The sequence below is a fragment of the Octopus bimaculoides genome, chromosome 21, assembly GCF_046866305.1.
Source record: "Octopus bimaculoides isolate indiv1 chromosome 21, ASM4686630v1, whole genome shotgun sequence".
Lineage (NCBI taxonomy): Eukaryota > Metazoa > Mollusca > Cephalopoda > Octopoda > Octopodidae > Octopus > Octopus bimaculoides.
In genome coordinates, this window is record NC_142948.1 from 21507347 (window position 1) to 21519742 (window position 12396).

At 37.4% G+C, this 12396-nt stretch overlaps 1 protein-coding gene across 4 annotated transcripts in view; it reads left to right on the forward strand.

Moving 5' to 3' along the window:
• Nucleotides 1–10725, forward strand: part of LOC106870296 (unconventional myosin-VI) — a 180409-nt gene extending 169684 nt beyond the window's left edge. For all 4 annotated transcript variants that reach the window (XM_089338913.1, XM_089338914.1, XM_089338915.1 and 1 more), the window contains exons 25-29: nt 237–315; nt 1292–1550; nt 3190–3315; nt 5581–5793; nt 10065–10725. In XM_089338913.1, the coding sequence (XP_089195039.1) occupies nt 237–315; nt 1292–1550; nt 3190–3315; nt 5581–5793; nt 10065–10255 (868 nt within the window). In that variant the 3' untranslated portion in view covers nt 10256–10725. The remainder of the gene's footprint in view (nt 1–236; nt 316–1291; nt 1551–3189; nt 3316–5580; nt 5794–10064) is intronic.
• The last annotated feature ends 1671 nt before the right edge of the window (nt 10726–12396 follow it).

The window sequence follows — 12396 nt, forward strand, 5'->3', positions numbered from 1 at the left end:
AAAATCCTAAATGTTAAATTTTATTCTTAATTCACTGGAAGAAAACAGTTTTCTTACACATTAATAAAGAACACATCTGAAAGAGCTGTAATGAACCTCAAACCAATTGTTATTGCTTATAAATATGTGTTTGTGTGTGTGATTGCATATGTCTATCTCTCTATATGTATGTGTATACACACACACACACACATACACACACATACATATATATATATATGCAATATTATTTTTAGGAAAATGGAAATGGAAGCCAAAAGGAAAAAAGAAGAAGAGGAACGCAAAGCGCAAGAGGAAGCTAACAAAGCTGCTGCAGTAAGTTTAAGTTTTTCTGTTGTCTCTTTTATTTCCCAGAGTGCAGTGCAGTAGAATAATACAGTGTACTGGATGATAGGTAAACCTATCACTAAATTTGATGCCATTAACAGAATCCACTATATTATGATATTTGACAGACTGAGTCGTATCAGATGGACAATTCTTACTATTGTCTACTTCACACATTGTCTACTTACCTTTAACAGAGGCTGCTATGCCACAAACTTTTGGATCAGGTTTACAGTCTCAAGATATCTTCTCACCAGTCTTAGAGACCCTTAAGTTTTCTTCAGTCAGGAAGAAAAAAACTCTGCCTATAACCCTTTACAAGACCTCCAACACTGTCAGGAGAAATAGAATGAGCAAGTTATCTTAAAAATGGAGACATGGCACAAGTGGTTGATACTTAGATTCTGCTAGATCCTCCTGCAAGGACCAGATGCTGGTGTTAAACTTGTGTAGACTTATCTCCTTCTCCAAATCTTAGTTCTTGTGTCAATATTAAAAACTTTTAGTATATCTCCTGATACAATTTCACCTTGAAATGGAAAATCATCTCGTGTGCAACTTCCTGCAACCAAAATCAGAGACCATGTAATTTGTGCACAGCTGAGGCCTATGAAAATGTATTCATCAAGAAACCATTCATAAACAAGCAATTTAGGACAGTCTCTACATGTCATAATAAAATAAACAGTTTTAAATAGTATACATTTAGCAAATTTACTCTACAGATGACGACACCTCGTGATAATTTTTTTATCTTTCACCTTTTAGTTTTTACTTTTCCAGTGTCTTTATTCCACTTCCAGGAGAGGCTACAAAGGCTATGAGCACTATCTCTTTCTCTAGCCCCTACTAGTAAAAGAGATATAATTTCTCTCCTCTCCTTCCATTTACCTTCTTACTCTTCTCAACTCTCTCTCTGGCTACTCTTTTATACCATTCTCATTTTCATTTCTCATTCTTTCAGGTAGCTTTGGAAGCTGATCGCCAGAAGGACTCTGAGGAGATTACCAAAAGGCAGCATATCTTGCAACAAGAGCACCGTGATCGAGAGCTTGCACTACGTCTTGCTATGGAAGACCAAAACCAGGTCGATGATGTGGTCATACCTCCACTTGCTCGGTCAGCGGCTGTATTAGCACAACGGCAGGCTGCCGCGCAAAAGAAGTATGATTTATCTAAATGGAAGTATGCGGAACTCCGAGACGCCATCAACACATCATGTGGTACATAGATTTAATTTAACTACATTCATTTTTGTTCATTGCGCCATGTTTTAAATAGTTTCTTGCATTTTTCTTTTGTTTTTTCTTATTTACTTATCTGAAACACTATGACAAAATGTAATTTAATGTTCTAACATCTCATTATCCATCCATCTTCACTGACTAGTATTCTTGGAAGGGCACTGGGGATAGCGTCTTCAGGCACCTCCTCTATAGCGTCCCATGAGAAGTAATATTATACTTTCCTGCTGGATTCCCAAACTTGAACAACTGAGACTGTGGATATTATCCAACCATTTCGTTCTTGGTCTCCCTTTGGTCTTTTGCTGGTTGGCTCAGCTTGAAGAATCTGTCTTGTAATCCTTTCCTACAATGTCTATAGTACCAGAGCTTCTCTGCATTGAGAAGTAGTGGCTCTACCTTGAGAGACTCCATGATCTCCAAGCTATGTACCCTGTCAGTAACATTACTCCAGAGAACCAGAGGAGCCCCGTTTCAGCTGCTTGTATTTGCGATTGTCCTCTTCCAGTCATTACCCAACATTGATGGCCATAGATGAGGATAGGTATGGAAACTGAATTGGAGATAGCAATTTTAACTTTTTCTACCAACTTCTCTTCTTTTTTCTGCTTTTGCATGGCTTGGATGAGATTCTCAAGGCAGTATTCTACCCTTCCTGATGCGAACCTTTACATGAAAAAACAAGTATTTCACTCTTAGGTACCACTTGCTACCTTTGAATACTTATAGCAGCGATTGCTTTGTTGTAAGTTTTCAAGCCAGGATCTCCAGTTTAAGAATAGCTTCCTTGGTCCTTCCTATTAGACTTGGTGATACTATAAAGGATCATGGGGTACTGCCATCCATCCTGACTAAAAGTTTAATAAAAAAAAACATGAAATTCTTAGTCTTTGTATGTTTGAATGACATAATTGGATATTGTGTTTACAGGTAACATAGACAAACTTCATCACTGCCCAACCAGGTGTCAATGTGAAGACATGCATCCATCTTCTCCTGGGAGGGTTTTGGATAAAGTCTTCAGGTACCTCCTCCATAGGGTCCTGTGAGAAATAGCCATCATTAAATGTTCTGGACGGATTTCCAGGCATGACCAACTGTTACTATAGATATTATACAACCATTTCGTTCTTAGTCTAGCCCCTAAGTCTCCTGCCAGTTGCTTAGCTTAAAAGAATCCATTTTGTGATTCTTTCCAGAATATCACTGTGAAGAGAGAGATAAATACATGCACTCATAAATGTCTGTTTGTAACTAAATCTCTCCTCTTTCACACTCATTCACTCACTCCAAGAGAAAATTTCTGTAACACTTTTTTAACCCTTTAGCATTCAGATTATTCTATCAAATGTTATGCTTATTTATCCACATTGTTTTCAATTAATCATGCATTGTCTTATAGTTCAATGATACGATTGTTTATTCTGAGAATGACATTGTATAATAGGTGAGAGGTCAGATGTGGTCAGTTTCAATATAAAACAGGTAGAATACTGGGGTCGGATATGACTGGTTTAAATGCTAAAGGGTTCTTATTTGTGATGAATTATTTCCTTTCTCATTTCTTTTCTGCTTTTTGATTAATTACATTTGATATTTTTGTGCTTAACTTTTTGAGATCTGGAATTGTTGGAGGCTTGTCGTGAGGAATTTCACAGACGACTTAAGGTTTATCATTCCTGGAAATCAAAGAACAAGAAGCGTGATGGGAATACCCAGAGAACTCCGGATTCAATACTGGAGGGTAAGCCTTTATTTCTCTTAAACTTTTTGGTAGCAGTTCACCTGAGACTACCTCTGACTCTTACCATACAAAACCTATTTCATTATATAGGGAAACTATTTCATTATACAACCATAATATACTGCAAAGTATATTAAATGTTTTATAAGTCAACACTGTACCCTACTGTGTTAGCTGTGCTATTAAAACATTTTTAAGGTTATTTTTACAGATTTTCTGTAGAAATTATAGCCAGCACTGATTTGTTATGACGTTTTATATCCAGATATGTCTAATGTAAGCAACAATGTGATCAAAGATGGAAAAATGGTTAATGGGTGTATATGCCAAACTTCAGAAGTTCTTGCTCCTTCTTCAGCATCACATCAATTCCATTAACCATCCATGAACTCATTGCTTAAATAACCACTAAATACAGCAGTGTAACATTATATTAGATATACCAATTTTTCATATTAAACACATTCCTGGCAGCTGCAATGGTACACATATGATTGTAACTGAACTACAGCCTCACATTATCAAAGCAAAAATCCTCACTGGATGTCATAAGGGAGACATTGTATTTATACCTAGAATACCACTAATATCAACAGATGTCCCCTTGAAAATATAAAAATATAGGTAAGATAAAAACATAGGTCATAAGTACAACATTAGTAAATATAACAATAACTATCACAATAATAAGATTAGTATCTAGGAATCTAATCGTAACAGAATCAAGTTTTTGAGTGTGAATGCTAGGACCAAAAATGTGGTTTATCAATGTAAGGTAACGACTAACACAGAGGTCTTGCATTACATAGGTTGCTCTTCGTCGCAGGTCTCTAGGAGAATCTCTAACTATTACTTATCCTTTAGGGATAGGAATAAAAATAATAGTACTGGTCTTAGTAAGTTAATCTGGAAACTTAGGGACTGCAATAAACAATTCTCTTTGGAATGGTCAATACTGGCTACCTCAATACCCTACGACAAGGGTAAAAATTCTTGTTCTCTCTGTAACTTGGAGCTATTCCACATTCTGTTCTCCAAGAATAATTTAGTGAACCAGATAACACAGAGAGCATACAGATGCCAGCATTGGAGGAAATACACCTTCAGCTTGTTTCATTAATTTCATCCTTTTTACTAATTTTAGTTATTATTTTTTTTTTTTCACCTACCAACATACTCGCTAGTTGATAGCCACTTTACATGTGGTATGAACTATCACCACACTTTGCATTTATTTTTATTTAACTTTAGACAATAACAATAATAGTAATAAATTTATAATAATAATAATAACAATGAGAATTATAACATTATAATATTATCTAAAATAACAATTATATCTAACTCCAACGCCAGTTGTTCACACTCTCTCTCCTTCTCTAGTTAGTACAGCAAGTTTAACCCCTGAAAAGTTATATTCGTAGAGTTTTAAGTATATTTATATATATTTACGTATATACTATCGATTTTGTTATCGTATGCATGTTTATTCTTATTATTTCATCACTTTAGAGTTTTGTACTTTGTTTTGCCATTTATTTAGGTTAATTACCGTAACTTAATGATACAACATTAATGGTTAATTATATTTACAATCCATCTTTAATTTTCCTTCCTTATAAACGTTTATTTACATAATTAGTCGTATATAAAGAATTCATTGGATTCTCTCCCTTTCTCCTTCCATTTACAATAAATTTTTATTACCATTATTATTAACTTTAAGATTTTTCTGCGGTTCATTATGTCTTCCTTTAATTTAAACTCTTAGTATAGCATTCATAGCCTCTCTACCTAAACAGCTCCCTGTAAACTAGCGTTCTTGTTTCTAACGGTCATTTAACTTAGCTATATAGTGTTGTTCCTCGTACGTAACCTTAGCATTCAGCACAAGTTTTGCATTTGTAATAATGGTTCCCTGATGATGAAATTATATGTATATACCAGCATCTCTTACTTCTTTGGAGTAGAGTGCATATAATTTTTGAAACATATGTATGAATTAAAGGAACTTATTGATTATATGCGTTTTGCTCCATTTATTATTATTATATATATATATATATATATATTCATGTTCTGAGTTCTATTTTTCCTGTTTACATCACCCAACTTATATATTTAAAATAATTATTTTGGGGAATTGTAAAACTTGAAGCAGATAAGACTATAAATAATAGCATGTGAATATTATATGTGTGTAAATATTTATACACACACACACATATTTATTTATTTATTTGTAAAATTTTGCTTGTGTTCCAGCTGAAAAATATTCTTCACATATTCCTGGTGAGATGGATATAGAGAAAAGTGAAACTTCGCCTCAGCGCTATTTTAGGATTCCTTTCACTCGGCCATCTGGAGAATTCAAGACAGAAAAGAAACAAGGCTGGTGGTATGCCCACTTTGATGGTCGGTGGATTGCCCGGCAGATGGAAATCTGTATGGAAGTCTCCCCCATTATACTGTTGGCAGGTGAGTACAATTTCTTAAGGTGACTACAGTGATGGTGTGTGTGGTCTAGTGGTTAATGCTGGATACCTCATCATTAAGCAATGGGGTTCCATTCTCATCAGGTAGTGTGTCCTTGAGCAAGATATTTCATTTCACATTGCTTCAATACACACAGTTGAGTATTAGTAGTACTTGGAAGGTCACCCTGTGATGGACTGCTACCCTTTTCAGGTAATACTTTTGTACTTTGAGTGTAAATGCCATGAGAATCCAGACAAGCTCTGGTCTCACGAGTATGAAGCAAACTTTATTTCATTGGTTCAGCAAATGACAGGCATATATATATATATATATATATATATATATATATATATATTTCTTCATCTCTCTCTCTCTCTTTACATATCTACACCTAACAAAAGAGAATAAACAAGGAAAAACAATTCATCAACAACTATAAACCTCAAATAAATATTGAAATACCCATTATTAATCAATGAATAAGGCTCTGTCGTGCACATACACACAAAACATTCCCATAAAACTAAACACAAACCACAATACCACACCGCACATGAAAAAAGAACACATACACCACTAAAAATATACAGACACAGACGAAACAACACACACAGACAAAACAACACACACACCAAATTCTTTAACAAATTTGAACCACAACCTGATATCTAAACACCCACTATTAATTTATATATATTAAAATTCTTTGTTCTCAATGAATTCTCAAACGACTCAACGAAATTTCACATGGTAATAGTATCAGACCCCATGAGTTTCAACATGTAATTTTTTCTTTTCATTGGGATTAAAACAATACAATATTGGCACTGGTTCGGTGTTACATGTCAAAAGTGAAAGAATAACATCTATATTGTAATGTGATATAATATTATTTCACTTTTATTTTTTCACTTTTAACTCTAATTATATCCTAATGTAAACAACATTACACATAGGCAACTTTCCATCTTTATAGCCACGGCAGAGGAGTGGTATGTCAGCGTGTGTGTGTTGACTGACATAATGAATGGCTGGAGGTGAAACTCTTGACAAAAAACAGTGAGGTAGCAGATACCAAGGTTTATAAAAATACACATTTACCGTTCAATTACCAGTCAATAATTATTGCAGCAGTTGCAAATTTACCGTTGTGCCCCTGGACTTCGAGCGGGATCGTTGCCAGTGCCCCTGGACTGGCTCATGTGCGGGCGACATATGAATCTTTCGAGGGGGAACGTTGCCAGTGCCCCTGGACTGGCTCATGTGTGGGCGACACATGATATCTTTCGAGCGAGATCGTTGCCGGTGCCCCTGGACTGACTCTTGTGCGGGTGACACATGAAATGTTTGAGCGGGTTCGTTGCCAGTGCCCCTGGACTGGCTCATGTGCGGGCGACGCCCCTGGGCCGGCTCTTGTGCAGGTGACACATGAGGTTTTTCGAGCGAGATCGTTGCCGGTGCCCCTGGGCTGGCTCGTGTGCGGGCGACACATGGAATCTTTCGGGCGGGATCGTTGCCGGTGCCCCTGGGCTGGCTCTTGTGCGGGTGACACATGAAATGCCTTGAGCGAGACGGGATCGTTGCCAGTGCCCCTGGACAGGCTCATGTGCGGGCGACACATGAAATCTTCTGAGCGGGATTGTTGCCGGTGCCCCTGGGCTGGCTCTTGTGCGGGTGACACATGAGGTTTTTCGAGCGAGATCGTTGCCAGTGCCCCTGGACTGGCTCTTGTGCTGGTGACACATGAAATTTCTTCAAGCGAGATCGTTGCCGGTGCCGCTGAACTGGCTCTTGTGTGGGGTTCTGGGATTTTTCAATGCGGGATCGTTGCTGGTGCCCCTGGGCTGGCTATTGTGCGGGTGACACACGAGGTTTCTCGAGCGAGATGAGCGTGGCCTTTGCCAGTACCGCCTGACTGGCCTTCGTGCGGGTGACACGTAAAAGCACCCACTACACTCTCTGAGTGGTTGGCTTTAGGAAGGGCATCCAGCTGTAGAAACACTGCCAAATCAGATTGGAGCCTGGTGTAGCCATCTGGTTTCACCAGTCCTCAGTCAAATCGTCCAACCCATGCTAGCATGGAAAGCGGACGTTAAACGACGACGACAATACGTACAGACATATATATATATATATATATACCGCCTGACTGGCCTTTGTAGGGTTTTCAAGCGAGATCATTGCCAGTGCCCCTGGACTGGCTCTTGTGCAGGTGGCACATAAAAGACACCATTTCGAGCGTGGCCGTTTTCGTGCGGGTGACACGTAAAAGCACCCACTACACTCTCTGAGTGGTTGGCGTTAGGAAGGGCATCCAGCTGTAGAAACTCTGCCAAATTAGTTTGGAGCCTGGTGTTGCCATCCGGTTTCACCAGTCCTCAATCAAATCGTCCAACCCATGCTAGCATGGAAGGCAGACTTTAAATGATGATGATTAGCAGTTCATACATGTGCTTCTATTTGGTTAATTTGTACTGCATACAAAAATAAAGGCATTCAAATGCTTACAATAATAGAGATTACTGCATAATTTCTTCTATGTTCATAATTTTTGGTTTACAACATTGAAAAAAAATATGCCACCAAAGAAAGGACATAATCTCTCCAGAAACAAGTATAAAGTAAGGAGAATTGTAGAAAACCAAAGGCGAGAGTCTTAAGAGAGAAAAGAGATGAGACATACTGCAGCTCGTCAAATGGAGTTTCAAGAGAGAAGGGAGATGAGACTTTCCCAAGATCAGCAAAAGCATGCTGCAGCACGTCAAATGGAGTCTGAAGAGAGAATCGAGATGAGACTTTCTCAAGATCAGCATGTTACAGCACATCCGATGGAGTCTCAATACAGAAGGGAGATGAGACTTTCCCAAGAGCAGTAAACATTTCTAAATGAAACTAATGGCATGCGCTGCTCAGGCAGTAAGGTAAGATTACCAGCTCCTCCTCAACCTCTTATAGATCTTCTGGAAGGAACTTCCATCCAGTCAAAGGATTTTCTGACCAATATCAGACAATACAACTCTGTATTTCAAAAAGAGATAGCTGAACATGGATTTATGCCAACATTCAAAGTTCAAGTTCCTCCAAATTTACTTTATAAGTGATGTTGGACAACAAACCCAAAGGAGGAGTCAAAGCTTCAGACGATGGGTCATGTTAGATGCAGCACCAACTGCCGCAAAGGAGAGTATATCCACTGACAGCTTTCAAAAAGTCACATACCCCACCCAATTTTCCATGACTGGTTAGGGTCTGGAATACTCCAAATGGACACATGACATGTCACTTAGTCGAATTGGCCCATTATTTACTCCACAAATATTTTGTTATCAATGCTGCACTTCCCGTATCACCTGTTTCAACATAACTGCAATATATATATATATCATCATCGTTTAACATCCACTTTCCATGCTAGCATGGGTTGGACGGTTTGACTGGGGACTAGTGAGCCAGATGGCTGCACCAGGCTCCAATCTGATCTGGCAGAGTTTCTACAGCTGGATGCCCTTCCTAACACCAACTTATACATATATACACACACAGATCCTAAGACCAAGGTGCCATGTAAAAAGCATTGGTCTGAGTGCTGGTGCCACATAAAAAGCACCCAGAACATTCTGTAAAGTGGTTGGCATTAGGAAAGGCATCCAGCCATAGAAACCAAGCCAAAACAGAGTATGGAACCTCGTGTGACCTCTGGCCTTGCCAGTTCCTCTCAAGCCATCCAACATTTTTTTTTCTAATGTCAGCATGGAAAAAAAAGATGCTAAATGATGATATGATACATGAGGTTTTGCAAAAATACTTGATACAGTCACAAATATTTGAAGAAAGATTTTTTTTTTTTAAATAAAGCATATTAATTACATAAAAGTATCTTAGAAAAGCAAAATGACATGACACTTTTGGAAGGAAATTTTTGGTAAGAGCAAAGTTGTAACTTAGCAGTTCAGCAAAAGCAACCAATAAAATAAGTACCAGGCTTTAAAAAAAAAAGCGCTTGAGTCAATTTGACTAAATTCTTCAAGGCAGTGCCCCAGCATGGCTACAATCCAATGATTGAAACAAAAGATAAAAGATTTGTGTATGTATGAACTACTTTCCATTTCTCTTTCCTTGCAAACTTTTAACTACTGGATACCAACTGTTTTACAGCATCGACTAAATACATTTTATCATGACTTATACTCTCTTATCAAGTAGTTTCTATGTCCCATCTCTTTTCTGCCTTTTAATTTCAATGTGAAATGTGTTTTTTGTTTGTTTATCAGGTGTTGACGACATGCAGATGTGTGAGCTGAGTCTGGAAGAGACTGGCTTACAGTTGAAGAAAGGAGCCGAGATTCTCGAGAACACATTTGAAAATGAGTGGCAGAAACATGGTGGTGAGAAATATTTGCAAGAGAATTTTCAACGTATATCTTCTAAGTTCTTGCAGCAGAAACTTGGAATGATTAAATAGAGCAAAAATATATAAAAAGAAACGGAAAAACATTTTAATAAATAATAACTATCATAATATATACGAATTATAATATTGAAAAAAAAAAAAACAAATCTGTAAACCAAATTTATTGAACTTACAAGCAAATAAATTAAAAAGAACTGAAAGAGAAAAAAAAAAAAATTCCCATAAAATTTCTTAATTTCCAAACTCAGTGGTACTATTTGCTAAATCATTAATGAGAAATTTTTTTGTTCTTTTTTGTTGTTGACTATTTTTAAATTTTTGAATTAATTTTTTTCATCATGTAGAACTGGGTTATTACATTAAACCATTCTCTCAGTAGATTTCTTTACTGTTTCCTAGTGAAGATTTCAGAGAATTTTTTTTTCTATTTTTGCTTAATTTTTTTTTGTTTGTATTTCTCTCTCAAGAAAAAACAAAAACAATGGGAACTTTAAAAAGTAAATAAAAAAATTTAAAAAGTTCATTGTGTTTCAGTTTATTGTGAATTATCATTTTTCTTCACGCTTTATTGTGAATTATCTTGTTTTTTCAAGATTTTCAAAAGGAAATTCTTGAAATGTCATTTTAACTCTTAACATCCTAAATGAGATAATATCACCTGAAAGTGCATGGTATAATAAGAATTACACTAACCTTGTAGATATTGAAAGGCATGGCTGTGTAGTAAATTTGCTTCCTAACCACACTGCATGGAACCTTGGACAAGTGTCTTCAACAATAGCCTTGGGCTGACCAAAGCCTTGTGATTCACATTCCTACAAATTGACTGGTCAATATGACCAACCAAAAACGGGTGGGGGGAGCTGGAAATGTTGCCTGACCGTGCTACAGTCCAGATCTTGCACCGTCAGATTACCATCTTTTCTGAGCCATGGCTCATTTCCTCACAGATGGAAGTTCAAATGATATAAGCAATGGCAACAAACAATAGAATATGTTGGGATATATTTTCATATGTAACTTGTTTGAACTATTAATTAAAGCCAGAAGTACAAAAAATCTTTTGACTAGGTTTAATTGCATATTTCTTTATTGCCCACAAGGGCAGACAAAGGGATTAAGTCGATTACATTGACTCCAGTGCGTAACTGGTACTTAATTTATCGACCCTGAAAGGATGAAAGGCAAAGTCGACCTCGGCGGAATTAGAACTCAGAATGTAACGGCTGACGAAATACTGTTAAGTATTTCGCCCAGCATGCTAACGTTTCTGCCAGCTCACCACCTTAACTAGGTTTAATTGCTTGTTGAAGTTTAGGAAGGACAGATGTGGCTGTTGCAAGTATATACACGAAACTGCAACACCAAATATAAATCCCTCCTTGAAAAAGTTGCAGCTTTAGATATAGTTAAGACCAAGTCATTTATCCTGCAAGGAAATGTTAATGCATATACTGGCACAGGTCACCAGATTTGGAAAGGAGTGATTGAAGGGAATGGTAAGCCTGAACTCAGTGTGAATGGAGGGGTCCTTACTAAACTTCTGTGCTAGAAATGGGCTCTCCATTATGAACACATTCTTCGAGCACAGGGATATCCATAAGTATACCTGGTATAGGGATACTTCTGGACAGAGATTGTTGGTAGATTTTGTTATTGCCTCTGACCTCTTTGATTCTGTGCTGAATGTCCACATCAAAAGAGGAGCCGAGCTATCAACTGATCTCCACCTAGTTGTCTGGAACATGAGACTATTTACAGCATGAGGAACTAACAACACCGATACGTTCGGTATGACTTACAAGATAAAGTGGAAGGCCCTGGTAGATGATAGGATCAGAAACAAATATGCAGACACTTCTGCACAAACTGAGGATGTTGAAATGGAGTTGAGATTGTTTTGTTCAGCACCATGTGGCAAATCAAAACGATTTAATCAGGAAGTTAAAGATGCCACATGAACAAAGGTGGCCACAGAGCTTGGCTTGGAACCAAGTCTCCCCTTTAGCACATGCAGTACACTGAGGCACAAAGAGTTACAGCAGAGACAGTAAAATATCTACAGCTAAGTCATGGGAGAACTCTGAGGTTAAGCTGGACTCTAACTTTAGCAATTTAAAAGTATTCTGGAAAACCATCTGCTGACTTTGTGACAAAAAACTCTCTTCCATGCCCATCATTAAGAACTCAGC